Source organism: Furipterus horrens, unplaced genomic scaffold, assembly GCF_987537825.1.
Source record: "Furipterus horrens unplaced genomic scaffold, mFurHor1.1.pri manual_scaffold_5, whole genome shotgun sequence".
In the NCBI taxonomy this organism is placed as follows: Eukaryota; Metazoa; Chordata; class Mammalia; order Chiroptera; family Furipteridae; genus Furipterus; species Furipterus horrens.
In genome coordinates this window covers 157,176,197-157,203,896 of record NW_028327175.1, presented here as the reverse complement: position 1 = coordinate 157,203,896, position 27,700 = coordinate 157,176,197, and the positions used below count along the sequence as shown (strand labels likewise).

The window sequence follows — 27,700 nt, the reverse complement described above, 5'->3', positions numbered from 1 at the left end:
GGAGCACTGTTTTATCAGGAGAAATGGAGGTGCTGGCTTGTTTAGCCAGGGATCACTTTGATGCTAAGGGCTGGAGACTGCAGACCCCCGCTGTGCTTCTCCAACTCAAGCCCAGCCCCTGAGCGAAGCTTTCTTGGAAAGGAAGCAATCATTAATTTCCTTCACTATTGCAGGAGACACCAACGCTCCTGGGTTTGCTTAAGGGAGTTCCTGCACCTCTTTACATCTGCCATACTTACCGGCATTTTGGCAGCCGGCTTGGGCCCTTTGAAGAGTTATTTTACTTGATTAAAAATAAATTAATTAAAAGTCAAACTGGGGACTTTTCAGTTATTCCCAATTTGATATCTTAAGTGAAGCTAAAACTTGAAAGAGCCCCCCCCGCCCAGGCTTTGTTAAGTATGATGACCAACCAGACAAGAAGAAAAGTGTGTTACTTTTCTTTGAAGTTCAGCTTTCTAAGCCTTTGTGGAATATTGCAAATGAATTTCAAAGGGAAATTTCATTCCTTTCTTGCTAGTCCTGAATTTCTGCTGCTGTCTTCTTCCTCTAAAGTCCATTTTTTCTTTCTTTCTTTGGGGATGATACATTCTTAAGCATACTAATTTATGTGCTTATGTATTTATTCATTCACTGAAAAACTATTTGTTTGGCTACCTTGTATCAAGTTCTAGGTATTGAAGGTCCAGTGATAAGCTAACAAGGGTGAGGATCCTGCTCTTATAAAGAGAGGAAATAGTCGCTAATCAAATAATCTCCTCAGTGAATGTTTAATTACAAACTGAGAATCATGCTCTGAAGGAAAACCCTGAATTGAGTAGAGAAAGGGTAACAGCGGTAGGTGGGGTGTTGTGGTGTTTGTGAAAAATTTCCCTAGGAATTACTTTTGAGCAGATGTTTGTTGGACATCAGTTAAGCAGGTATAAATGATATAAGGCTGCCAATAAGGAAGGAGGAGGAGCACATTCCACGCTAAAGAAAACAGCGCACGTGAATGTCCTGTGGCAGAAGGAAGCATGGATGTCTGAAAGGTTGGTATATCTGAAGCAAAATAATAATAATAAAAAATAATAACAACAACAAAAACAGTTATGCATGATGAGTTTGGAGTAGATGATATGGGACCTTTCAGGAAAGATGATATGGTGTGGGGATGGGGAAATAATAATAAGGGAATCAAATCTGTTATTTGAAAAAAATCCGTCAGTTGCAGTATGGTAAATACATTCTTTGTAGAGAAGGCACAGTGGCGAGGAAGGAAAGCTAAGACTGTACGCAATAATTTAAAGAAAAAAAAAACAACCTAACAGTAAATTTGACAAGGATGGGGAGCTAGAAAAGTAGATGATACAGGAGATGTTTGAGAGGTAAAATGGAAAGAAATGGATAGATGTGGGGATGGGAGAGTGAGTCTTGTCCAGGCAGCCTCTAGCTCTCTGCCCTGTGTCACAAGACACCTGGAGTCACTTGACCACCTACACACTCCTCAGTCCACACTAAGCTGGTGTGACCATCATCATTCTACCCAAGTAACTAAGAATGGCCCTCTGTGTGTCTGAATCTATGGATAATTTCAGGGATTACTTACTTGACCTTTCAGTATCTGACCTTTGAGATTACCTTCTTGAAATGTGCTCTTCTCCCAGTCTTTATGACATTAGAGTATTATAGATAAACTTCTCTATCTCTGGCCACCTTTTCTAAGACTCTTCATAGGTTATTCATTCTCTTCTATCTGACTAATAAATATTAATCTCTTAGATAACCTTCTAAGAAGATTTGCCTCCTGCACAACCACATCCAATTACCATTGTTAATCTAGTAACTTTCTAATTAATATCCATCATAGGCCCCTCCTAACTACACTCTATAACTACATACCTAACTACGTACCAATATAATATCTCAATGGCAACTCAAACTCACAGTATCTAGTCCAACTCTGGATACCTCCCACAGACCTGAAGAATTTTTAGTGCTCTTTCCATCAGTGATTTAGTCAGTGACTTAACGTTTTTCTATTTCCTAATATGTCTGAGGGCATGGGCCTCTCTCTTCATTCTTCATGCCTCTTAGTAGGATTTTGCGAACCCTTGTCCTTTTCCAAATTCAGAAAGAAATCTAAGTCTCCTTTTCAAATACTAAGTTAAAAATAAAGAACTGAGTTCAGTTAGATTGTTTCTGTACCCTTATTCAAAGTCCGCTTGTGTTCATTTGTTTCTTTGCTACACATTTGTCAGATTTTTATGTTCCCAATAAACAGGTATAGTCAGACAGAAATCAACTCTGGACAATTAAGTTTGATGACCAAGGGCTTTATTTTCTCAAATATTCTTCATCTGAAACTGGAAGTAATGATACTTGCCTTTATGCTCATATTATAGATAAGTAGAAACTTTTCTTTTTTTGATAAGGAAGGGACAGCAGAATACAGCTTTCAATGAGTAAATTAACTTGTAATAAGACCTCTAAGAAATATGATTCTTTGAACATATTAGTTTTAGACACAGTAGAAAATCATTTCTATTCATGATAATTCAGTTTCTAGACAGGCAAAGGTAAATTGCTATTCTTATTTATTTACATGGACTAAATACTATTTTAAGGTACTTGATGAAAAATAATTTTTAAAAAGAACACATCATTGCCTTTGCCCTCTAACAGCTCACCATCTGAAAGATACATAATTGTGTTTAGGAAGAATAAAATTTATGCTATAATTGTGGGAATATAGAAGGTGGAGGTATGAATTCAGATTTGGGGAATCTGAAAAGGGTTTATGGAGAAGATGATATTTGATTCAGGCCTTAATGTATAAGTATGAATTGGAAAGCGCACACGAAAGAATGATTTCCAGACAAAATGTACAGCTTGCAAAAGGAAAAACCCAAAAATAAAAAATGATTTCCTTCAAGAATTAGGTGTTCTTCTGTACCTGATATGTAAAGCATTCTAACAGACATTGAAGAATCAGATATTCAAAGGAAGACAAGCATAAACACATTTATCTACATATGCAGGACCTGAAATGAACATCCTCTCCCCTGCATTTGCACCTGACACTAGACATTCAGGTAGCCTAAAGCAGATATTTGATTAGATGACATCTTCCACTAAATAAATATGGTTCTGCATTGCTAGCTTTTAATTTTGCTAAAAGTAACATTCTGAAATTAGTATATAATTAGTGTGTAAATTTCTAGTTCAATGCTGTAATCATTTATGGTTGCATGCAAGATAAAATTAATTTGGCTTACTTGAGTAGAAAACAAGAGACTTCATTCGAAGACACAAGGTAGTTAGTGCATGCACATAAGTTAAGGCAAAATGAGAGAAGAAGCTCAGATTGGGCAGGAGCAAGGTCTGCTCCAGGACTCTAGGCAGTAGGAACTATTGGCTATGCCAGACTAGAGTTAGATGACGTGGAGCCTTGATTAAGAGCCATACCAAGACTTCACACCACTGGTTTGAGGGGGAGAGAACAATTCTCCAAAGAGAAATTACATTGTTATTGCCAGAAGGAGAAGCAGATTCTGGGTAAACCACCATAAATTACTCTTATATTCAATTTTCTTGTTTTCCAGATATTTTAATTTTAAAACTTTTCTCTACTTGCTATATAGATTAAGTGTTTGTGTCCCTCCAGATTCATATGTTGAATTCTAAACCCCAAAGTTTTGAAGGTGGGGCTTTTGGGAGGTGATTAAGTCCTGATTTCAGAACCCTCATGAAGGTGATTAGTGCCCTTGTAAAAGAGGTCCTGGAGAGATCCCTCACCTCTTCTGCCATGTGAAGTTACAGCTAGAGGCACACTCCTTTGTGAAGGAGGAATCAGCATTCATCAGACACTGAATCGGCCAGCAGCTTGGTCTTAGACTTCCCAGCCTCTGGAACTGCCAGAAATAAATTCTGTTGTTTATAAGCTAACTGGTGTGATACTTCTGGTATAGTAGCCTGAACGATGAAGCACTATTTCTCAAGTAGTAGTGGTATAAGCCATTTTTCTTGTCTTTAATTTGCAAAACATTTTCTATGACTTCCTAGACTCTTCAATATTTATTCAGGTCATAAGTTTTGTAGATTTTTGCTCCTTTATGTTAACCTTCAGGAAAGAGTATCTTCCCAAACATGGAAATCAACCCAAAGTCTGAATGTGTATCTGTTTGTCTCTGTGTGTTTGTTTAGAGAGATGGGATATCAGAATCACTTGGAGAACTTTTAAAAATCAAATTAGACATACCTTACACCCTCTCCCCAACTTCCACTTATAGACTCACTTAATATATTAGAATATTTTGGCAGAAGAAACATGGTCTTTTCTTTTTAATAGCTATTTACTGGTGATTCTATTAGGGTCATCATATAATTTATGTCGCAAATTAAGGACTACTGATATAGACTTTCTAGGGACCCGCTCTTATTCTTCTTATATTTAACGTTCTGGATTCTATGACCACTATGAGAAAATTGTTGAAAGAAAGATTTTACCCAATATAAGGAAGGACTTTTAACTTGTATAACTTTGCACTTTCCCACAAGGGCAATAGGCTGCCCTGCACAACAGTAACTTCTCTGCCTCTATAAGTGTTTGCACTTGACCATATGCCAGAGAGAAATATGAATAAAAATGAGACAGTGACCTTTCTCTCCCACTGAGAGCTAGGATACACTGTGACATCATATTAAAATCAGTTCTATATAAAGAATAAATGTGCTACAATGAAAATCTCACCAAACATCAAACTTTTCTTCACGTTTGTCGTAAATCATATCACAGGTAAATTTTCGTGTGAGGACTCCTTAGTGAAAGGCTGATTGATACACGATGAGCAGCTGTTCAAATTGTGAGCTCCTTCCTGAGATTTCAAGTAAAATAATATCAGAATGTTAAAATATAGCATTCTTTTGTACTCAGTACTTTTTACCAGATCAGAAAAATGTAATGAAGAAAAACAGAGTTAAGCCTATAGCATGGTAGGCTGATTTAAAGGTGACTGAGAAAATCCTCAATCCTCAAATACCTCTTTTCATAGCTTTCCTTGGCTCTACCTTTAGTTAGAATTTTTGGGGTCAGTTATGGCCACCTCTCTGACCTTGATGGAGAGTGAGGGACAGAACTAACTTAGCTGGCAGGATTTTACAAGGCCAAGTTTTAGAGAAAAAATTTCTCATTTGAGTCCATGGATTAGGGAATGAGGGTACCATGTTCTACGCTAAGTGAAAGGTTGACAGACTCATACAAAATCAGTATACTAAACTTGAACTAGGAACCAGGAAGAGGAGAACAAACAAGTCATTCAGGAATTGTTGTATACAACATTTTTTCAGACTGAAAAGGGCAGTGACTTTCTTCAAGTTTAAAAGGTCTAGAAAGGGACATACATATTAAAGGACAGAAGAACTGGTGACAGGAAGAGAGGCTCGTGAGAGGGATGCTGATAGGAAAAGTCACTTCCTTCTCAGTAACATGACAACATGTCCCTGTTTATATATTTTATGATTTGACTTTTGTAATTATTAGGTGCAGTACCAGTAATTACAAGGGTTGGCAAAAGTAGATTTATAGTTGTGAATATTCAAAAACAGAGTTTATTCTTGAATTACTATAATCATAACCAGCATGCCTTTTCCCATATGAATAGCTGTAAGCCTACTTTTGCCTAGCCCTGTATTTTAATGATATACTTTAATCTCATATAAAAATTAAAAAAACATTATATTCTGGTCTTTTCTTTATAATATACTTGTGAATTTATCTGAGTGCCTTTGGTTTTATTTATTTAGGATAATTTAGAGTCTGCTTTTCTTGGATTTGGCTAAAGATGTTGCTCCATATTAGTAAAAAAGTCTGGTCAATCATTTCAGTGCAGACACCTTTGTGAATACCTTAATTCAGGGTGGCAGAAAGAGCACACACATTTCCCTGGTTAATAGTCTCCCTGTCACAGATTAGTTTGAGTTTGTTTCTTCTCCCTGTTTGATTTTTCCCCCTATCTGTACAATAGAAAATTAAATAATAATAAAAAGGAAAAAAAAAAAAAAAAGAAAGACAAAGAGATCCAACAACAAAGGCAGAAAAACCACGTCAATGTTTCTCTCACCAATGCTTTTCTGGCCAGATGTACATGGAGTTAACAATTTGAATTCAGTTCAACTTTGCTTCACTATTAAATGCATTGAAAGGAAAAGGAAAAGATTGCTTTTGAATACAAGTGATGGAACACCCAAGCAACAATGTTGCTAACATTAGAGCCACTTAACTTTCTTTTATAATGTGAAGAGTGAATACAGAACATAAATAATTTGAAATGATAATTGATGACAAAATTAAAAATCCCAAACATAGTCATATAAGTGTAATTTATGGGAATACAGAGGAAAATAATCAGAATAGCTGAAAAAGTGGGAAATGATTGACTCTGAAGAGGAAGATTCAGGGCTGTTGTTTCACGATGTAAGAGATTGCTATTTTTCTATGTAAACCTTGCAATATTACTTTTAAAACTAAGAACAGATATTAATGATAAAAATAAAATTTAATTTACATTTAAAAAGTGAGATCTGCTAATACAAAGAGAAACTTTGTGTTTAGGATAATTTTCATACTACATTAGTCACTTAATTGGCTCAGAATAAGCATGGTAACCAAGAAATGTCCAGAACGAGATGCCTATTTTTAAGTGTAAAAAAAAGAGAGATGATATGTTATAAATAAATAAATAAATAAATAAAGTGAAAGAATTGTCTATATGGGGCACCTTTTTGCAATTTTAAAATTTAGGATTAACTAGCATTGTTCTGATTTGACCAAAAGATTGAGCCTATATATGTGAGCACTTAAACAGTGCTCACATTTATGGACAGATATTTTCTGCAAGGACAGTGCAAATTATCATAGGGATATTAAAGCAATTAGACTGCTGAGTTTCACTTCCTATAAGACTTGGGGTGGGGAGAGGAGCACAGGAACTGCTACCCTTTTCAAATAATTCACAGATGTGCTAATTATGTCTCAGATATAAAAGTTGAGGAATTGTGACCTTCAAGTCAACAAAAGACCTTTTCAAGTAAGTCATTTCCATGTACATTAATAAAGTGAACAATGCCCTTCCACAGTTAAATAATGTATGGCTGTTATTTCATTATATGTAAATGGAAACCAAGGAGTTGTTTCACTGTTGACCTACTAAAAGGATGCTATAAAAAACAAGGACTATAAATCCATTTTGTGCTGTTCTTCAATAGTGATCCACAGATGTGTTTGTTGTTTGCTCCCACTACATGCAGCTAACGTGAGGTTTCTCTGAACCTAAACATATTTAGATTTCAGCAGTAAAAACTGCAATGTATTAAAGTAAACCATAATTAACAGAGACAGTAGGTATGTTAGAAAAATAATTGTTAGAACAGCAAACTCCTGGCAGTGATAACGATGATGATGTATTTTGTAGATCTTGGAAACACTACCTCTGTACACAAATACTCACCTGCTACCAAGAGAAATGTTGATTAAGTGAGGTTCAAAGAAAAGAAAAGAATTCCATACTCTTTCTCATGGCTTTTTCATGGTATAAAGTATTTGTAAATATTGAACTTAAGTAGTAGACATAAAGTAATTATTTAAAAGAGCATCCATTTCACTGGAAGATAGTGTAAGTTTCAAAAAGCAATAACGTATAAAGAAATTTCAGTGGCATGAATGCTTGAATCAAATAGACTGCTGGAATGTCAAATAGTGTCCAGGAAGTTGTAGTAGAAAATCAAGAACAGGAAGATTTAATTATTTTGCATTTATCCAGCTTTGTAGTATATTTGATGCTGAATAAAACATAAATAAGGATACAGTCATTCTTAATTCAATTTAAGTAAGCATAATAAACCTCTGGGAAATAATAAACCAATTACAACCTTAAAATAAGCCACAATCATCTGAGATTCCAAGAATTTATTAGCATTCAATTCACAGATAAATTTTTTCAATCACCTAGGAAACCATAAGAGTTAGCATTTTATTGTGGATTAGATGTTGATACCAAAAGATTTTTAGGGTTTACTGATTCAGTCACCAGTCATATCTTTTGTTTAAAACAATTTTATAGGGCCCTTTGTTGTTATATGTTTTAATAGATTCTCTGAATCCTTTTATAAAACAGATACCACTGACATCTATGAAATGCTGTAGTTTATTATGGGACTTTCAATGTATGTGTGCATGTGCTTACTTGTTTAGGATAACAAATGCTTTCCGCATTTCCTTGATAATATGAAGTAATTTTCATTATTTTGGATTGTATTTAAGGTGGCAAATCTTGCTTGTTCCATGTCATCAAATGAAGATGGGATTAAAATTGTCAAAATTGCAGCCAACCACTTGGAAACTTTGTGTCCACAGGTATGACAACTAAATTACTGTCTCTTTCACTAAACTAGTGATAAAAATTACATACAGTGCTTCAGACTTTTATATACATAGAAAGATAGTTAAATATTTATTTTAAACACAGAAGATAACTTATCTTAAGGTCATGATTTATTCTTACTAAGCACCTCATACTTTACTTAGCACATGGTTCTTATAATATTCCCAAAGAGCCTATATCAGAATCTTGTGAGACAAAAGTAGAGTTTGAAATTAAAGCGGCGCTTTGTCCAACAGATTTTATTTATTCTTAGTCATTATTTATTTTGAAACTTCAAATAGAATAAAAGAAATAACATATTTGCCCCTTTCATCAAAAGAAGGCATAGGTTTCAAAAAAGCCAAGAAATGTTTTCCCATCTGTAATTCAGTTTTGAAATCTGAAGAGGAATGGACACATATTTAGGGAATTGTTTCTAGGTGACTAGTAATCTTGAAGCTGTGAATTAAGAGAACACGTAAGGACAATCTTAATATCTTAATTACCTTGTCCTAGAAAAAGCAAGAAATAATATGGATAATCACTTTCTAACCAAGACCACACATGTTGTAAGGATGTGAAATATGACAATAATTAGAGACTTCAAGTCTTTGGACATCTGCTGAGATTCTCATTTTACTAAAAGTATAGCATGTATTAAATTTTTGATTTGCTTTGCTGACAATTTTATCTCTAAGAATATTGGTTAAAAGTAAAAAGGGGCTGGAGAAGTAGAATCTAGAGGGTCTGCAACTAGAGAGTCTGCAACTGAGATCTCCAAACTGATGTCAGTTTTTCATGGGTCTCTACAGGGAACAGAATGCTACTATGAGATCTCTCTAGTGGTTCAATTACTTATTCTCCCTTTAGCAGTATATGAGAAATATCATTCCTCCACATTGTGACTAACATGTGATGCTGTCATTTCTAAAAACATCTTTTGATTTTGAAGAGTATTAAATGAATATCATTGGGTTTACTTTATAATTCTCTGATTAAAAAGAGAAAAATTTTGAGATGTTTATTATTCATTTGGTTTTCAATACTGTGTATTGCCTAAACCTTTTGCCAATTTTTAGTTGTTTCTTTTTTCTTTTTTTATTGCATTGCTTGGGTTTGTTAAAAATATCTTCTGTTGACTATGGCTTTTCTTTTCACTTCAAAAATAATATTCCAATCATAGAGAATTTTAAGAACTTTAATGAAAATATATGATCCATTTTTAAAATATTTTACTAAATATTTATTGAGTGCCTACCCTATGCCACAAATTAATTGGTTGGTGCCTTGTTAAGAAATTTTTCCAATACAAATGTTATATAATTTCCATTTTTAAAAACAGTTTAAAACATTTATATTTATATACACTTCTAATTTTATTTTTTTGTTTTTCAATTACAGTTGTCCCATTTTCCCCCCATTGCTCCCCCCCACCCAGTCCACCCCTTCTCCCACAATCATATCCCTCCCTGTTGTCCATGTCCATGAGTCATTTATACGTGTTCTTTGACTAAACCCTTCCCTTACTTATCCCCCTTCTCTCCCTCTACCATCCCCCTTAATAACTGTTATTCTGTTCCTTGTTCTATTTAGTTCATTTGTTTGTGTTGTTCCTTAGTCTTCTGTATTAGGTCATATCATATGGTATTTTCTTTCTTTGCCTGGCTTATTTCACTGAGCATAATTCTCTCTAGTTCCATCCATGTTGTCGCAAATGGCAGGAGTTCCTTCTTTCTTTCTGCTGCATAGTATTCCATTGTGTAAATGTACCACAGTTTTTTAATCCACTCGTCTACAGATGGGCACTTAGGCTGTTTCCAGCACTTAGCTATTGTAAACAGTGCTGCTATGAACGTAGGGGTGCATAAGTTCTTTTGAATTAGGGTTTTTTGATTTTTGGGGTATAATCCTAGCAGTGGAATCGCTGGTTCAAAAGGCAGTTCCATTTTTAGTTTTTTGAGGAAGTTCCATACTGTTTTCCACAGTGGCTGCACAGGTCTACATTCCCACCAATAGTGCACTAGGGTTCCCGTTTCTCCACATCCTCGCCAGCAACTGTTGTTTGTTGATTTGTTGATGATGGCCATTCTCACAGGTGTAAAGTGGTATCTCACTGTGGTTTTTATTTGCATCTCTCTGATGGCTAGTGATGTTGAGCATTTTTTCATGTGTCTATGGACCCTCTGTATGTCTTCTTTGGAGAACTGTTTGTTCAGGTCCTTTGCCCGTTTTTTAATTGGGTTGTCTATTTTCTTGATGTTGAGTTGTATAAGTTTTTTATATATTTTGGAGATCAGTCCCTTGTCTGAGGTATCATTGGCAAATATGTTTTCCCATATGGTTGGTCTCCTTTTCATCTTGCTGATGTTTTCTTTTGCTGAGCAGAAACTCTTTAGTTTGATGTAGTCCCATTTGTTTATTTTTTCCTATATTTGTTTTGCCTTAGGAGATGTGTCCATGAAAATATTGTTATGTGGGATATCTGAAATTTTCCTGCCTATGTTTTCCTCTAGGACTTTTATGGTGTCATGGCTTACATTTAGGTTTTTGATCCGTCTTGAGTTTATTCTCATGTGTGGTGTAAGTTGATGGTCTAGTTTCATTTTTTTGCATGTTCCTGTCCAGTTCTCTCGGCACCACTTGTTGAAGAGGCTCTTCTCACTCCATTTGATGTTCCTTCCCCCTTCATCAAATGTTAGTTGACCATATAGTCCTGGGTTTATTTCTGGACTCTCTATTCTGTTCCGTTGATCTATACGTCTATTCTTATACCAGTATCAGACTGTTTTGATCACAGTGGCTTTGAAGTATAGTTTGATGTCTGGTATTGTGATTCCTCCTGCTGTGTTCTTCTGTCTCAAGATTGCTTTTGCTATTTGGGTTTTTTGTTTGTTTGTTTGTTTGTTTTTGTTTGTTTCATATGAATTTTTGAAGTATTTGTTCTAGGTCTGTGAAATACATCATTGGTATTTTAATAGGGATTGCACTGAATCTGTAAATTGCTTTGGGTAGTATGGACATTTTAATGATGTTGATTCTTCCCATCCAAGAACATGGTATTTGCTTCCATTTATTTGTATCTTCCTTAATTTCTTTCTTCAGTGTTATGTACTTTTCAGAGTACAGGTCTTTTATTTCTTTGGTACTTTATTTTTCTTGTTGCTATAGTAAATGGTATTTTCTTTTTTGTTTCTGTCTCTGAGATTTTATTGTTGGTGTACAGAAATGCCCTAATTTCTGTACATTTATTTTGTATGCTGCTATTTTGCCAAATTTGCTTATTATATTGAGTAATATTTTAGTGGAATCTATAGGGTTTTCTATGTATACTCTCATGTCATCTGCATATAATGAAAGTTTTACTTCCTATTTTCCAATTTGGATGCCTTTAATATTTTTTTTTCTTGTCTGATTGCTGTGGCTAGGACTTCCAATACTATGTTGAATAGGAGTGGAGAGAGTGGACAGCCTTGTCTAGTTCCTGATCTCAGGGGGAATGCTTTCAGTTTCTGTCCATTGAGTATGATGTTGCCTTAAGGTTTCTCGTATATAGCCTTAATTATGTTAAGGTATGCTCCCTCTATTCCCATTTTGCTGTTTTCATCATAAATGGGTGTTGTACTTTATCAAATGCTTTTTCTGCATCTATTGATATGATCATGTGATTTTTGTCTTTCATTTTGTTTAGGTGGTGTATTATATTTATTGATTTGCGAATATTAAACCATCCTTGCATTTCTGGGATGAATCCCACTTGACCGTGCTGTATAATCTTTTTAACGTGTTGCTGGATTCTGTTTGCCAATATTTTGTTGAGGACTTTAGCATCTATGTTCATCAGTGATATTGGCCTGTAGTTTTCTTTCTTTGCTGTGTCTTGACCTGGTTTTGGGATTAGGGTAATACTGGCTTCATAGAAAGAGTTTACGATTTTTCCCTCTTTTTGGATTTTTTGGGTAAGTTTGAGGAGGGTAGGAGTTAGTTCTTCCCTAAATATTTTGTAAAGTTCTCCTGTGATGCCATTTGGCCCACGGCTTTTGTGTGCTGGGAGATTTTTGATTACTGTTTCAATTTCCTTCTTTGTTATTGGTCTGTTGAGACTTTCTACTTCTTCTTGATTCAGTTTTGGAAGATTATATGTTTCTATAAATTTGTCCATTTCATCTAGGTTTTCAAATTTCTTGCCATACAGTTGTTCGTAATAATTTCTTACAATCGTTTGTATTTCTGTGGTATCAGCCATGATTTATCCTCTTTTGTTTCTGATTTTGTTTATTTGGGTCTTTTCTCTTTTTTCTTGATGAGCCTGGCTAAAGGATTGTCGATTCTGTTTATTTTTTCAAAGAACCAGCTCCTACTTTTGTTTGTCTTTTGAATTGTTTGTTTAGTCTCTATGTCATTTAATTCTGCTCTGATCTTGATGATTTCCTTCCTTCTTTTTGCCCTATGTTTTGTTTGTTGTTGTTCTAGTTGTTGTAGATTTAGGGTTAGATTTTTTTATTTGAGATTCTTCTATTTTTTTCTGATATGCCTGTATTGCAATGAACTTCCCTCTCAGGACTGCTTTTGCTGTGTCCCATAGGTTTTGGGCGTTGTTTGTTCATTATCATTAGTTTCCAGAAATTTTTTGATTTCTTCTTTGATGTCATTGTTAACCCATTATTTAATAGCGTGTTATTCATTTTCCATGACTTTGGGTGTCTTTGATTTTTTTCTTTGAGGTTGATTTCTAGTTTCAAGGCATTGTGGTCTGAAAAGGTGCTTGATATAATTTCAGTTTTCTTGAATTTGTTGGGGCTTGTTTTGTGTCCTATCATGTGGTCTATCTTTGAAAATGTCCCATATGCATTTGAAAAGAATGTATATTTTGCTTCTTTGGGGTGAAAAGTTAAATCCATGTGGTTTAGTGTGTTGTTCAATGCCTCAATATCCTTGGTGTTTCTTTGCTTCGAAGCTCTGTCTATTGTTGATAATGGAGTGTTAAAGTCCTCTACTTGACTGTGTTGCTGTTAATATCCTTCTTGTGGTCTTCTATTATTTTCTTTATGTATTTGGATGCTCCTATGTTGGGTACATATATATTTATCAGTGTTATATCTTCATGATGGATTGTTCCCTTAAGTATTATAAAATGTCCTTCTTTGTCTCTTTTTATGGCCCTTTCTTTGAAATCTGTTTTGTCTGATCTGAGTATTGCTACCCCAGCTTTTTTTCTGTGTCTGTTTGCTTGGAATACTTTTCTCCATCCCGTCACAATCAGTCAGTGTAAGTCTTTTGTTTTGAGGTGTATTTCTTGTAGACAGAAAATATGTGGGTCCTGTTTTCATATCCATTCCGCTACCCTATGTCTTTTAATTGGAGCAGTTAATCCATTTACATTTAAGGTTATTATTGACATGTATTTATTCATTCATTTCCCTTTGTACCTGTGTTCCTTTCCCTCTTTTTTTTTTTTTTTCCTTCTTCTTAGATCATTCCTTTTAGCATCTCTTGCAATGCTCATTTGGTGGAGGTGTATTCTTTTAGTCTTCCTTTGTCTGAGAAACTCCTTATTTCACCTTCCATTTTGAATGAGAGCCTTGCTGCGTAGAGTATTCTTGTTTGTAGGCCTTTGCTTTTCATTGCTTAAAATATTTTTGAACATTCCCTTCTGGCTTGTAGTGTTTCTGTTGAGAAATCGGTCGATAGCCTTATCAGATCTCCCTTGTATGTTATTTGCTATTTTTCTCTTGCTGCTCTTAGGATTCTCTCTTTGTCTTTGAACATTGTCATTTTAGTTATGATGTGCCTTGGAGTGGGCCTTTTGGGGTTCCTCTTCATTGGGACTCTCTGTGCTTCTTGGACTTGCATGACTTTTCCTCTCATCGGGTTAGGAAAATTTTCTGTCATTACTTCTCCTATCAGCTTCTCTATCCCTTGTTCTTCTTCTTCTCCCTCTTTTATTCCAATTATGCGGATATTATTTTGTCTTATGTTATCCTGTAATTCCCTTAGATCTTCATATTTTTTCAATCTTTTTTCATTTTGTTGTATTGTCTGGGAGTTTTTTTTTTTTCTACATTGTCCTCTAACTCACTGATCCAATCCTCTGCTTCGTTTAGCCTGCTTTTGATTGATTCTACTGTGTTTTTCAGTTCAGAGACTGTATTCTTCATTTCTTCCTGGTTCTTATTAATAGTTTCTATGTCCTTTTTTATGCTGGTGTAGTTCTCCATAAGTTCCCTGTAACTTTCCTGCAAGTCTTGGTAATTTTCTTTGATTTGCTGATAATTTCCTTGTAGTTTGTCATAGTTATCTTTGAGATTGTCAAGTACGCTGAGCTTCTTCATCACCATTATTTTGAATTCCATGTCTGATATTTGGGTTATGTCTATTCCATCTACCTCTCTTTCTGGGGATTCCTCTTTTCATTTCATTGGGAGGTTGTTTCTGCATCTTCCCATGTTGGATTCTTCTTGTTTTTTGTTTGTTTGTTTGTTTGTTTTGTTTTTTGGATTTGTCTGCTTTGGTTTCCCTCCTTTATGGCATGAGATTCTTTATAGGAGATCTGGGGGTTTCAGTGGTGCAGTTTCTTTGATCTCCTGAGGCTGACGCTCTTGGGATACCCTTTATGTCATTTGTTTATGCTGTCTGGTTATATTTCAGTTACTCTTTGGTGGGATCTTCCCTGTGGTTAGTTGATTGAGAGTCACCCTGCCCACCTTGTCTTGAGTTCCTTTGTGGAGATGCTGTTAAAAAACATAAACACACAGCCCAGGCAAGAAACCCACACCCTCAAAAATATCCCCCATCCTCTATCCCACTATTGGCAGCAATGAGTCTGTATTAATATAAATGTAGAGAGGTTAGGACTATTATACTATAGAAGAAATAGATAAGAGTTGTTTTAAATGAAAAAAAAAAGATGATTTTTGAGAGGAGAGAATGATAGAGTAATAGAAGTGGTAAGTAGTGTCAAGGCTATGCAAGACAGTAAGTAATATTTACATTGTATGTTAAAAAAAGGGAGGGAAGAATGCAGAATAATGTAAGAAAGTGGAAATGTATAGTATTATATTTATATAGTAGTTATATGCTATATATTTAGTGTGAAAGGGAGGCTAAACAAAACAGACAAACAAACAAACAAAAATTAAAGAGGAAGGATGGGAGGGAGAGATGGCATGAAACAGATTAAAGAGATAGTTTAAAAATAAAATAAAAATGAAAATAAAATAAAAAATAAAAAAATAAAATAAATAAAATGCAAATAAAATAGAAATAAAAATTTTAAAAAGAAAGCAAGTTTTTACTCAGTTCAGCTTTTGTGTGTAGTCTTCTTTTTCTGGATCCACATCTGGTCAAAATTCCATGAGTTTAAAATTTTTTCTGGCTGGCTGGCTGTGAGGAGATTTGGCTGGTTTCTATGGCTGCTTTTCTCTCACTCGTGGGCCTGTTGTAACTACCTGCTGTGAGTCATTGTGTTGAGTCTCTCCCAAAGTGTCCCGTGGCACCCTCCAGCAGTCCTCAGGCTTCTCTAGCAATGCTGTTTTTTGGCAAGCCAGTGGGCATGTTCTTCCACCCGAATCGCCTTGGATCCTGCCTTCGCTCCTCCTCCCAAGAAGTCTCTGTGCTCCAAGCCACAGCACCGAGCTGTGTCCGTCCCTGGCTGGCAGCGCCTCACCATTCACCTATGTGCACTGCCCACCCACCTGGGGCCCCGACCGAGTCAGTGTTTCTAACACAGCTCTCCTGGTCCAGTTCCACTTTCTTCTGTTCAATGGCGCTGCGGTGGATGCACACATCCAGTGTGTGGGGCCGCCAGCCCTGGACTCAGTTCACATAGCTTCCCATAGTCTGGGTTGCTTGCTGTCTCCCTGTAAGCCTGCAGGCACTGCCCGCCCACTTGGGGCCCAGACTGAGTTCGTGTTTCTAACACAGCTCTCCCGGCCCAGCTCAACTCCTCTCTTTATAGTGGCATCGTGATACGCGCATCCAGGGCGTGGGGCCCCCAGCCCAGACTTGCAGGTCCAGGCCACTCGCTGTCCTCCCGCACCTCCGGCAGCTTCAAGGAAACCTTCCTATTGTTTTCCTATGGGACTCCGCTGGTCCCAGCGCCCGCAGTAGGCAGCAGTCTCCAAGCAGATTCTGGCCTGTGAGCTGGTCTGCAACTCCCACTTTGGGTTGCGGTGCAGTAGCTGCACTGGGCTTGGTGGACCCAGCGACTCCCCCTGAGAGCGCAGGCAAGCCTTCTGCCCTTTGCCACCCCGCTCTTGTTCTCCCTTCCCCGCTCATGCTGTCCGAGATTCCTACTCACTCACTCATCTCCCTGTGCGGATCCCAAGTTTTCCACAATAGGAGCAAGCAGAAAACACTGCTACCTACTCCACCAGCATCTTCTTCTCCTTAACTCTAGATTTTTATTTCATCTGAAATTTATTTTTGTGTCTAACTCGAGGAAGGGATATATTTTATTTTATTTTTATAGTATTAACTATTAGCCCATACTCATGTATTAAATATCTGATTCTTTACTAATTAATGTAAAATGCTATCATTTTTTACACATGTCCATGCATATACACAAATATATGTATATTTGTATACACATATATTTATATACTATATACATATACAACACATGCATACATCTACATGTTTATATAATATACATATGCATATATACCAAATGTGTATAATATTTTACTATTATTTTCAAATGTAAATATAGATGATAGAGAAATTGAAGAATGTTTTAATATATATGTTTCTGAGCTCTGTATTCCGTTTCACTGGTCCATTTCTTTATCCCTGCAACAGTATTACAATGTCTTAATTAAGGTTTTATACTAAACTTTATTATCTTTTAGGCAAATTGGCTCACCTTGTTTTTTTTCTTTAAATTATTGTTCTTGTTTGGCTCTCATATAACTTTTAGTATGAACTTATCAATTTCCATTAAAAATTTTAAAATATTTATTGAAATTTTTAAATGTTTTAAATTTTAGATTATTTTAGATATTGAACCTTTTCATTAATAAATATGTTTTATGAATCTCCATAATCCAATCTCTTTGTGTCCTTCAGGGATTCCTAAGTTTCATATTCTTTATTAAAACAAATTCCATGGCTACATGCTGATGGCTTTCAAATTTTTCTCTTTAAGCTAGACTTCTTCCTAATGACCAGCTTAAATATCTAGTTTCCCCCTGACATTTCCACGTTGACATCTAGAGGACACCCAAAACTTAAAAAGCCAAAATGGACCTCTGGTTGTTCTATCCCTGTCTCGTTTTGCTGCTGCTTCAGTCTTACCGACTTTACAAGTGATATGGCCATTTATCTCATTGCTCTGTGCAAAAACCTGGAGAGTTTCCTTTATTCATTCAGTAAATGTTTACTGAACATACAGCATGTGGTAAGCACTGGAAAAAATATTTTAAAAAATCTGGAAAAAATTATAAAGAAAACAAGCAACAAACAAAAATGCTTGCTCTTGTGAAGCTTATATTCTAATGATAGATAATGGTCATTTTTTTCTAACTAATCCATTAACAAGTTCTATCAATTTCACAAAAAATTATTATCTTGAATCTATATGCTTGTCTGTTAACATCTTAGCTTATGTTACCATCATCTGTATTTTGGGCTACAAAAATATCATCCTAGGTGGTACCCATGTTTATACTCATATCCCTCTAACCTACTTTCTATGTAAAAGCCAAAGTAAAATTGTGAAGATATATATCATACTAATTGCTTTTCTTAGCTTTTTACTGTAAAACGCTAATATTTTTATGGCTTAATGAGACTCATACCTTCCTATTGTCTAACTTGCAACCCCACTCCATATTATTTTTCTTTTTAATTATTAGATCTTTGCATGTTGTCTTTTCTGTTCCTAGCACACAATAAGCTTCTTCCCACCTGAGGGAAACTTGGCACCTCCCTAGGGCTCTTTTCCCTTATGGCCGTGTACAGTTCCCATTATGTTCAATTTGTGAGGACTCAGCTCAAATATCATCTTCTCAGAGATCAATCTACTTAAATCACTCTTGCAGCTGTATCATATTGCGTTATCATTTTATTTCTTTTAGAGTCTCTATCACAACCTGTAGTTATATTTTATATATCTTGTTACTTTTTATTGTATATTTTTCACACTCAAACATAACCTTCATGAAGGCAATGATTTAGTTTTCCTTATTCACCACCTATATCCTCTGAACCAGGCAGAAATGCAGCATATATTAGATGTTCAACAGATTTTTGTCCAAAATATAAATGAATGACAGGGATTTTAGAATAACAAATTATTCTATTCATAGAGGGCAGCAAGGCTTTTGACAACATCTTTATAATACTTTTCCTAACATGGTGTGTCTTCTTTTTGACAACATAAAAATATGGTATAATTAGTTTGAATTGTATCTAGTGAAAAAATTCTTAAAATGGCAGATTAATATATAGTTGCTAGCCAATGGTGAGGCTTCTGTTGGTGGGCTTCAATGATCTGATCTTGACCTAGTTCATTTCAGTGTTTTACTAGTGATTTGGGTCAAATTATAGGATAACATTGTTTAAAAATTTAGTTAAAAATAAGAGGATAAAGGAAACACCTTAGCCAAAAGAATTCAGTCACAAAGATTTAGGTATTCTAGAATATAGACTAAGTCTCAATATCTAGATGAAATATAGTAAGTATAATTATCAAACCATATATGCCGAGCACTCTAAAACAAATTGCAAAGATACAAAATGGAAGAAATACGGCTTAGCAAAAATTTACTCTCCAAAAAGGTTGCAGGTTTTAGTTGATAGTAATCTCAATGTGAATGAAGAGTATGGTATTGCTGTCATAAAAATGAGTATGATTTAAGGTATTTTTAAAACAAAAAATGAGTTCTAAAAATTATTTTCAGTATTCTCTGTACTTACAAATTATTTTAAACACTGTATAATTTTAATACAGTGCATTCTGAATTTCAGAATTAGTATGTCTGGATTGTACTCCATTGTGTGTATGTGTGTATATGTGTGCATGCACATATGTGTAAGTTCCACTTTTGCAATATATTTGTTGAAATAGAGTATGCACATACATTTTGGTGTACTAATTCCACTTCCAGACATTTATAATACAGATAGGTATGTACATATGCACAGCAATCTATAAGCAAGTTTTTATGCAGCTTTAACTGTAAAGACAAAAGCAAAGCCAACCTAAATGTCTGCTGGTAGTAAGTTGGCTCAATAATATGTTTTGGTATGGAACATACCCAAGATAAGTGTAAAAGGCAAATTTCAGATGAATATGTATATTATAATACATAATTTGGAAAAGAGGAAATAGATAGAGCCATATGTATATGTAGTCATAGAGAAGTTTTAGAAAGACCCTCATAGGAGTTTTTTTGAAGTGTTTAATGTGCAGATTTTTTATTGCTTTAAATTTTATCACTTTTTATTGTATTTTTCCATTACCATTTAGTTCCCTTATATACCCTGCTCCCCTGCAATCACCCCATTGTTGTCCATGAGGCCTTTTTCTTTTTTGCCCAATCCCTTCACCCTATACCATCTTCCTGCTTTAGCTGTCATCCTGCTCTCTATCTGTGAGACTGCCTCTATTTTCTTTGTTTAGTTCAGTTTGTTAATTAGATTCCACATATAGATGACATTATAAGGTACTTGTCTTTATCTGATTGGCTTATTTCACTTAGCATAATGTTCTCCAGGTCCATCCATACTGTCACAAAGGGTAAAACTTTCTTCTTTTCACAGCTGAGTAGTATTCCATTGTGTAAGTGTCCCATAGTTGTTTTATCCACTCATCTACTAGTGGACACTTGGGCTGCTTCCATATCTTGGTAATTGTAAATAATGCTGCAATGAACACAGGGGTGCTTATGTTCTTTCAGATTAGTGTTTTAGGTTCCTTCCGGTATATTCCCAGACTTGGGATCGCTGGATCAAAAGGGAGATCCATTCTTAATATTTTTGAGGTAGCTCCATACTGCTTTCCACAGTGGCTGCACCAATCTGCATTCCCACCAACAATGCAAAAGGATTCTACATCCTCACCAGCACTTGTTTTTTGTTGATTTTTTGATGACAGCCATTCTACCAGGTGTGAGGTAACATCTCATTATAGCTTTAATTTGCATTTTTCTGGTGATTAGTGATGTTGAGCATCTTTTCATAAGTCTGTTGGCCATCTGCATGTGCTCTTTTGAGAAGTGTCTGCTCAGGTACTTTGCCCATTTTTTAATTGGGTTGTTTATTTTTCTAGTGTTTGGTTTTGTACGTTCTTTACAAAATTGGGATATTAACCCCTTATCAGATATAACAGTGAATATGTTCTTTCATTCTGTAGGTTGTCTTTTTATTTTGTTGATGGTTTCCTTTGCTGTGCAAGAACATTTTAGTTAGATATAGTTCCATTTGTTTATTTGTTTCTTTTGTTTCCCTTGCATGGGGAGATACATTCAATAAAATATTGCTGTGAGCCATGTCCAAGGTTTTGCTGCCTATATTTTCTTCTACGATGTTTATGGTTTTCATCTAACAGTTAAGTCTTTAATCCATTTTGAGTTTATTCTTGTGTGTGGTGTAAGAAGTTGGTCTAGTTTCATTCTTCTTCATGTTTCTGTCCAATATTCCCAGCACCATTTATTGAACAAACTACCTTTAGTTGTACATTCTTGTTCCTTTGTCAAATACTAATTGACTATAAAGGCCCGGAATTATTTCTGGGATCTCTATTCTGTTCCATTGATCTATGTGTCAGTTTTTATGCCAGTACCATGCTTTTTTTGATTACTATGGCTTTATAATATAGGTTGATATTGGGTAGTGTGATTCCGCCAACTTTGTTCTTTCTCAGGATCACTGTTGCTCTATGGGGCTATTTGTGGTTCTGTATATAATTTTGAAATATTTGATCTAGTTCTGTGAAATTTGTCATTGGAATCTTGATAGGAATTGCATTGAATCTATAGATTTTTTTGGGTAGTATGGACATTTTAATGATGTTAATTCTTCCTGTCCATGAACACAGTATGTGCTTCCACTTATTTGTATCTTCCTCAATTTTTTCTTCAATGTCTTATAATTTTCCAAGTATAAGTTTTTTACAACCTTGGTCATGTTTAGTCTTAGGTATTTATTCTTTTTGAAGCAATTGTAAATGGGTTGTTTTCTTAATTTCTCTTTCTGTTAGTACACTGTTCGCATATAAAATGCAACTGATTTCTGGATATTAATTTTGTATCCTGCTACTTTACTGAATTAATGTATCAGTCCTAGTAAGTTCTTGGTGGAAATTTCAGAGTTCTCTATGTAAAGTATTATGTCATCTATAAATAAATACAGTTTTATTTATCCCTTTCCAATGTGGATGCATTTTATTTTTTCTCTTTGTCTGATTGCTGTGACTAGAAATTGCAGTACTATGTTGCATAAGAGAGGTGAAAGAAGACGCCCCTGACTTGTTCCTGATCTTAAGGGGAATTCTCATATTTCTTTCCAGTTGACTTATGATGCTGGCAATGGTTTTGTCATATATGGCTTTTATTATGTTTACGTATGTTGCTTTCATTCCCACTTTGCTGACAGTTTTTATCATAAATGGGTGGTGGATTCTATCAAATGCTTTTTTTGCATCTATAGATATGATTTTGTGGTTTTACCTTTCATTTTGTCCTGTGGTGAATTGTTGGGGAGCCCTGACCTGCAGAGATCCCCCAGTGTTGCGGATGAAATGAAGACTTTCCAGGCAGCTTGTACTAGGGGAGAGAAGGTCAGCAAATGTCTGAAAGACAAATGCCTTGATTGCCTTCCTCCAAGGTCTTTTATTGAGTGCAGTAAGCTTAAGGGCATATAGATGCATGTAAAGCTCATCAATCAATGTTAAACAGTGCTGATTACAGAAAACAGATATTGTTCAAGGGTAACAATTGAAGGAATGTTAAGATCTCCCTCAGGTCAGAGTGTGTTGGACATAAAGATTTAAGATGGCAGTAAAATAGGGAGGGTGAGTTCATTTTGAGTTAAAGTTAAAACCTCTGCTGCTGGTACAATAAAGCAATCAAGTGAGGTAAAGCATTTTCTCAGGACCCAATTCCCACCAGGGCCCACTGGCTATAGCATCAAGGCACATACGCACCCAGCTTTCCCAGTTTTCCAGTCAGGTCTTACAGGCTTTGTTTCTTTTGCCTGGCCTGCGCAGGACTCCAGGTCTCGATACTTTCCCAGGGGGACCCCGACAGTGAATCACACTTATTGATTTATAAATGTTGTACCAACTTTGCATTCCTGAAATAAATCCTAACCAATCCAGGTTTACTATTTTTATTATTATTTTTGATGCATTGCTCTATTTGGTTTACTAATATTTTAAGGATTTTAGTGTCTAGGTTCACTAGGGATATTGGCTTATAATTTTCTTCTTTTGTAATGTCTTTATATGCTTTTGAAATTAAGGTAATGCTGGCCTCATAAAATGAGCTTGGTAGTCTTCCTTCATCTTGAATTTCTTGAAATACTTTGAGAAGAAAAGGTGTTATTTCTTCTTGGAATGTTTGGTAAAATTCACCTGTGAAGCCACCAATCCAGGGCTTTTGTAGGGAGTTTTTGGATTACTGCTTCAATTTCACTAGGCATAATCTGTTTGTTTAGATTTTCTGATTCTTCCTGATTTAATTTGGAGAGTTTAAGTTTCTAGGAATTTATTCATTTTGTGAAAGTTGTCCAGTTTGCTGGCGTATAGTTATTCATACTAATCTCTTACAGTCCTGTGTATTTTTTTGGTGTCACTTGTTATTTCTCCTCTTTCATTTCTGATTTTATTTATTTGGGACCTCTCTCTGTTTTTTCTTGATGAGTCTGGTTAAAGGTTTGTCAATCTTGTTTGTCCTTTCAAAGAACTAGCTCTTGGGTTCATTGATCTCTTGTATCATTTTTAGACTCCATTTCACTTATTTCTGCTCTGATCCTTATCATTTCCTTCTTTCTGCTTACTCTGGGCTATGTTTGTTGTTCTTGATCAAGTTCCTTTCAGTATAAAATTAGATTGTTTATTTGAGCTTTTTCTTTTCTTTTCTTTTTTAAGATAGGCCTGTAATGCTATGAATTTCCCTCTTAGGGGAATTGCTTTCCCTGTGTCCCACAGATTTTGAGTTGTTGTGTTCTTGTTTTCATTTGTTTCAAGTTATCTTTTGACTTCTTCCTTGATCTTATTGTTGACCCATTCATTGTTTAATAACATGCTGTTTGACTTCCATGTCTTTGTATATTTTTCAGTTTTCTTGTGATGAGTTTCTAGTTTCATAACACTGTGGTCAGAGAAGATACTTGATATGATTTTGATTATGATTTTGATTTTCTTAAATTTATTGAGATTTGATTTGTGTCCTAACATGTTGTCTATTCTAGAAAACAATCCTTGTACACTTGAAACATATGTATATTCTGCTGCTTTTGAGTGAAATGCTCTGAAGATATCACTTACATCCATTTGATCTAGTGTGTCATTTAAGGCTGGTGCCTCCTTGTTGATTTTCTGTCTGGAAGATCTATCCATTGAAGTTAGTGGGGTGTTAAAATCCCCAACTATGACTGTATTTCTGTCAATCTCTCTTTTTATGTCCATCAAGATTTGCTTTACATGTTTTGGTGCTCCTATGTTGGGTGCTTAAATGTTCACTAGGGTTACATCCTCTTGTTGGATGGAAGTACTGCTACCCCTGCTCTCTTTTTCCCTTTTCCTTTGCATGAAATATCTTTTCCAATCCTTTACTATTAGTCTGTGTGTATCTTTTTATCTGAGGTGCGTCTCTTGGAGGCAGCATGTATATGAGTCTTGTTTTCTAATCCTTTCAGCTACTCTATATCTTTTGGTTGGAACATTTAAGCCATTTACATTTAAAATGATTATTGATAAATATGAATTTAGTGTCATTTTATTGTTAGACTATTTTACTCTTTTTTTTTTCTTCCCTTCTTCTTCTTCTTCAAGCAAGCCTTTTAACATTTGTACTGGTTTGCTGTTCAAAAACTCCTTCAGCCTTTTCTTGTCTGAAAAGCTATTTTTTCTCCTTTGATTTTAAATTATAGTCTTGCTGGGTAAAGTAGCCTTGGTTGTAGTTCCTTGCTTTTCATCACCTTGAATATTTCATGCCACTCCCTTCTGGTCTGAAATGTTTCTGTTGAGAAATTAGATGACTGTCTAGTTGGTGCCGCTTGTATGTAACTACCTGATTTTCTCTTGAGATTTTTAGGATTGTCTCCTTGCCTTTAATCCTTGACATTTTAATTATGATGTATCTTGCTCTAGGCCTCTTTGCATCCAATCTGTTTGGGACTCTATGAACTTCCTGGACTTGTGTGTCTTTTTCCTTCACCAGACAAGGGGAGTGTTTGGTCATTATTCCTTCAAATATGTTCTTGATCCCTTGAGCACTCTCTTCTCCTGGTATTTCCATTATGTGGATGTTGTAATGCTTCATGTTGTCCAAAATGTTTCTTAATTTCTCCTAGTTTTTTAAAATTCTTTTTTTCTTTTTGCTGTTCTGCTTGGGTGTTTTTTTCTATTTTGTTTTCTAAATCACTAATTTAATCCTTTGCTTCATCTAACTTATTGTTTATTCCTTCAGGTATATTATTTATTTCAAGATATTGTAACAGAACCCCTGGGCTGCTCCAATTGAAACAGAACCCACGAGCTGTTTAGTTAGGGGCCCGATTACCCGCCACCAGAATTATAACTCTCAATACCAGAGTTTAGTGAAAAGAAAAAGAATTGTTTATTTGCACATAGTTCTGCCTCCCCCTCCCAGACCTGGCCAGTCTTAGGAAAGTCAGAAACACCATTTCCCTACTTCCTAGGCACAGTTCAGCTTTACCAGTAGGTGCCAATCACTCAATTCTGACTGGGGAGGTCCTTTCTGTGCTGTGGTGCCCTCCAGCTCTTAATGCAAAACTGCCTGGATTCTCAGCCTCCTTGTAAACTGCCTTCTTCCTGCAAACCTTATGGTGAGAGCCTCTTCTTAAAGCAGCCCAGAGGCCTCCCTTAAAGCAGCCAGGAGACCCCCTCCTCCAAGCCACATGGAGGTAGCGCATCCCAGCTAAAATGTCTGCAGCTGCTTATATAATCCTGACTGTGTCCTCTGACGCAGTGGGTGTTGCAAAACAGTTCTGACCATTCACAGAACCCTACGCAGGCTCTGTAGGCTCCTTCTGTACCATCCCACAGTCCAAGATCCCTCCCATCTTCCTGAGCCTTGGAAGTTTCAAAGTGGATCTTTGTGTAACAAAGTTTCCAGCCACTAGCCCCAGGCATGCAAAGGCATTCTGAAAGCTACTTCCTTTTCCCTATCTCCCAGCCGTGAACTCTGGGGTTTGTTCTTGGGCACCCCAGTTTCTGTAACAATATTGCATTCTTTATCTGACTGGTCCTTTCTTATGATTTCTATGTCTTTCTTAATGCTCTTGAATATCCCTATAATCATTACTCGAAAATTTCTATCTGATAAATTCCTTTCCTCTATTTTTCATCTAGTTGTTCTTCTGGAGAATTCTCTTGTTCTTTTATTTGGGACTTTTTTGTCTTTCCATTTTGGCTGCCTCTTTGTGTTTGTTTGTTTGTTTTAGGTAGATCTGCAAAGATTCTGGTATAGGACTTTGTCAGATGCTCTTTATGACTGGCCTTGGGTAACCTATTTGAAGCTATCAGTGATCCAGAGCATTGGCTTCCTCTGCTCGGCCTGTTTGTGTGCAGAAAGAACCAGGCTGCACACCATGGCCAGATTTTACCAGCACTGGGCCAGGGGAGGGTCAGCTACAGTCTCTCAGAGCTCCCAGAGATCTGCCTTAGTTGTTAATCAGTGATATAGCTTTAATCTGTACTCAGAGTGGGGCAGAGTAATTCCTGTGGACAGGGCTATTGCTTCCCCTCAGGTTTATGCCACTTGGAGGGGAGTGCTCTGCCTGAGAAAGATGGCTTCTGCAGTATGGGGAATGACTCAGCACAGGGATTTTGGTGGTTCTTCCTTCAGTTCTCTCCTCAGAGCCACCAATCCCACACTCTCTTCAGGTGTCTCTAGTCCACTCTACCCTCCCTCTGCTGGAACCCAGGGTAAGTGGCTACAAATGGAATTTTGTGCATTAGCCTGTTAAGAGGCTCTCTGTGTCTCTAGCTTTATCTCCCTGGTGGACTGAGACCCTGCTGCCTCTCACAGCTGGATGTTAATCAGGGTTCCTTTCCTGGCTTTAGTGTCACAGGCTGGGGTGCCTAGCTTGGGGACTAGACCCCACATTTCACAGAAGAACCTCCCAGCCACTAAAATATCCTTCTGGGATGTCAGTTACCAAGCCAGGCCTCTTGTGCCTTCTCCATACTCCCTGTCAGTCACATTGTGGTGAAGTGGCTTCTTCTGTCTGTCCGTGTTCATAAGGCCTCTCTCCTTCTAGTGTTCAGTTGGTTATTCAAGATGATTTCTCTACAATTTGGGAGGAGGTTAGTAGAGCTGCCACTTACTCCTCTGCCATCTTGAGTTTCAAAATTTATCATTTTTTAAAAGAGCAGTAATATAGGCTCAAAGCTTCAAAGATGCAGTAGTTGCCCAGTAGTGAATCTGGGCTTGAGCACAGACGGTCAGAAGGCTTGTACCTGGGGCTAGAGCAAAGGCCAAAAGAGATGTTCACCACTGGTGCATCCTTCACACCACTACCTGGCTGGCCTTTCTGGTGAGGGAGCCCCTGGGGGCTCTCAGGAGCCGGGATGGAATCTTCTAGCTCTCATGAGAGTGTTAATACTGATTACTTCCAGGAAATAAGACTGGGGACAAAGAACAAGTGAGAGTACTTTTACAATTTTTTTTTTTTTTTAGGACTCTTAATTTTATCAGAAACAGGTACTTTAGTCATTTTTAAACAAAATTCAACCAGTTAAAATTTTTCTGGATTGATTATGGAGTGAATAAAGTTGACAAAACACAGTGTTGGGAGGAATTGATAAGAGTTGCACGTAATTCCTATTTGATCAATATGGTTGAGTTCACCTAGCTGTCAGTGAATCAGATCGTTCTGGTTCTTCATGTGCCTAATGGACTGCAACTACAATGTTTTCCCCAGTTACAGACATTGCACTTCAAAACAGAACTGTCACTTGGAGCATTGGGGCAGAGGATATCTGAAATAGTGACATAACTTGAAACTATGTCATATAAAAAATTTATAAAAGCAACAGGGACTTTTTAGCCAGGAAAAGGTAAGACTTGGAGAAACATGATCACTGTCATCAAATCTTTAAAGGGCGATAA

The 27,700-nt window shown here is 36.2% G+C and overlaps 1 protein-coding gene across 1 annotated transcript in view; it reads left to right on the top strand.

Annotated features, from left to right (window-relative positions):
• Positions 1–27,700, top strand: part of CTNNA3 (catenin alpha 3) — a 1,620,658-nt gene that overhangs the window by 989,991 nt on the left and 602,967 nt on the right. Inside the window, exon 10 of the mRNA XM_090278091.1 lies at positions 8,300–8,392. Coding sequence (XP_090134217.1) covers positions 8,300–8,392 — 93 coding nt within the window. The remainder of the gene's footprint in view (positions 1–8,299; positions 8,393–27,700) is intronic.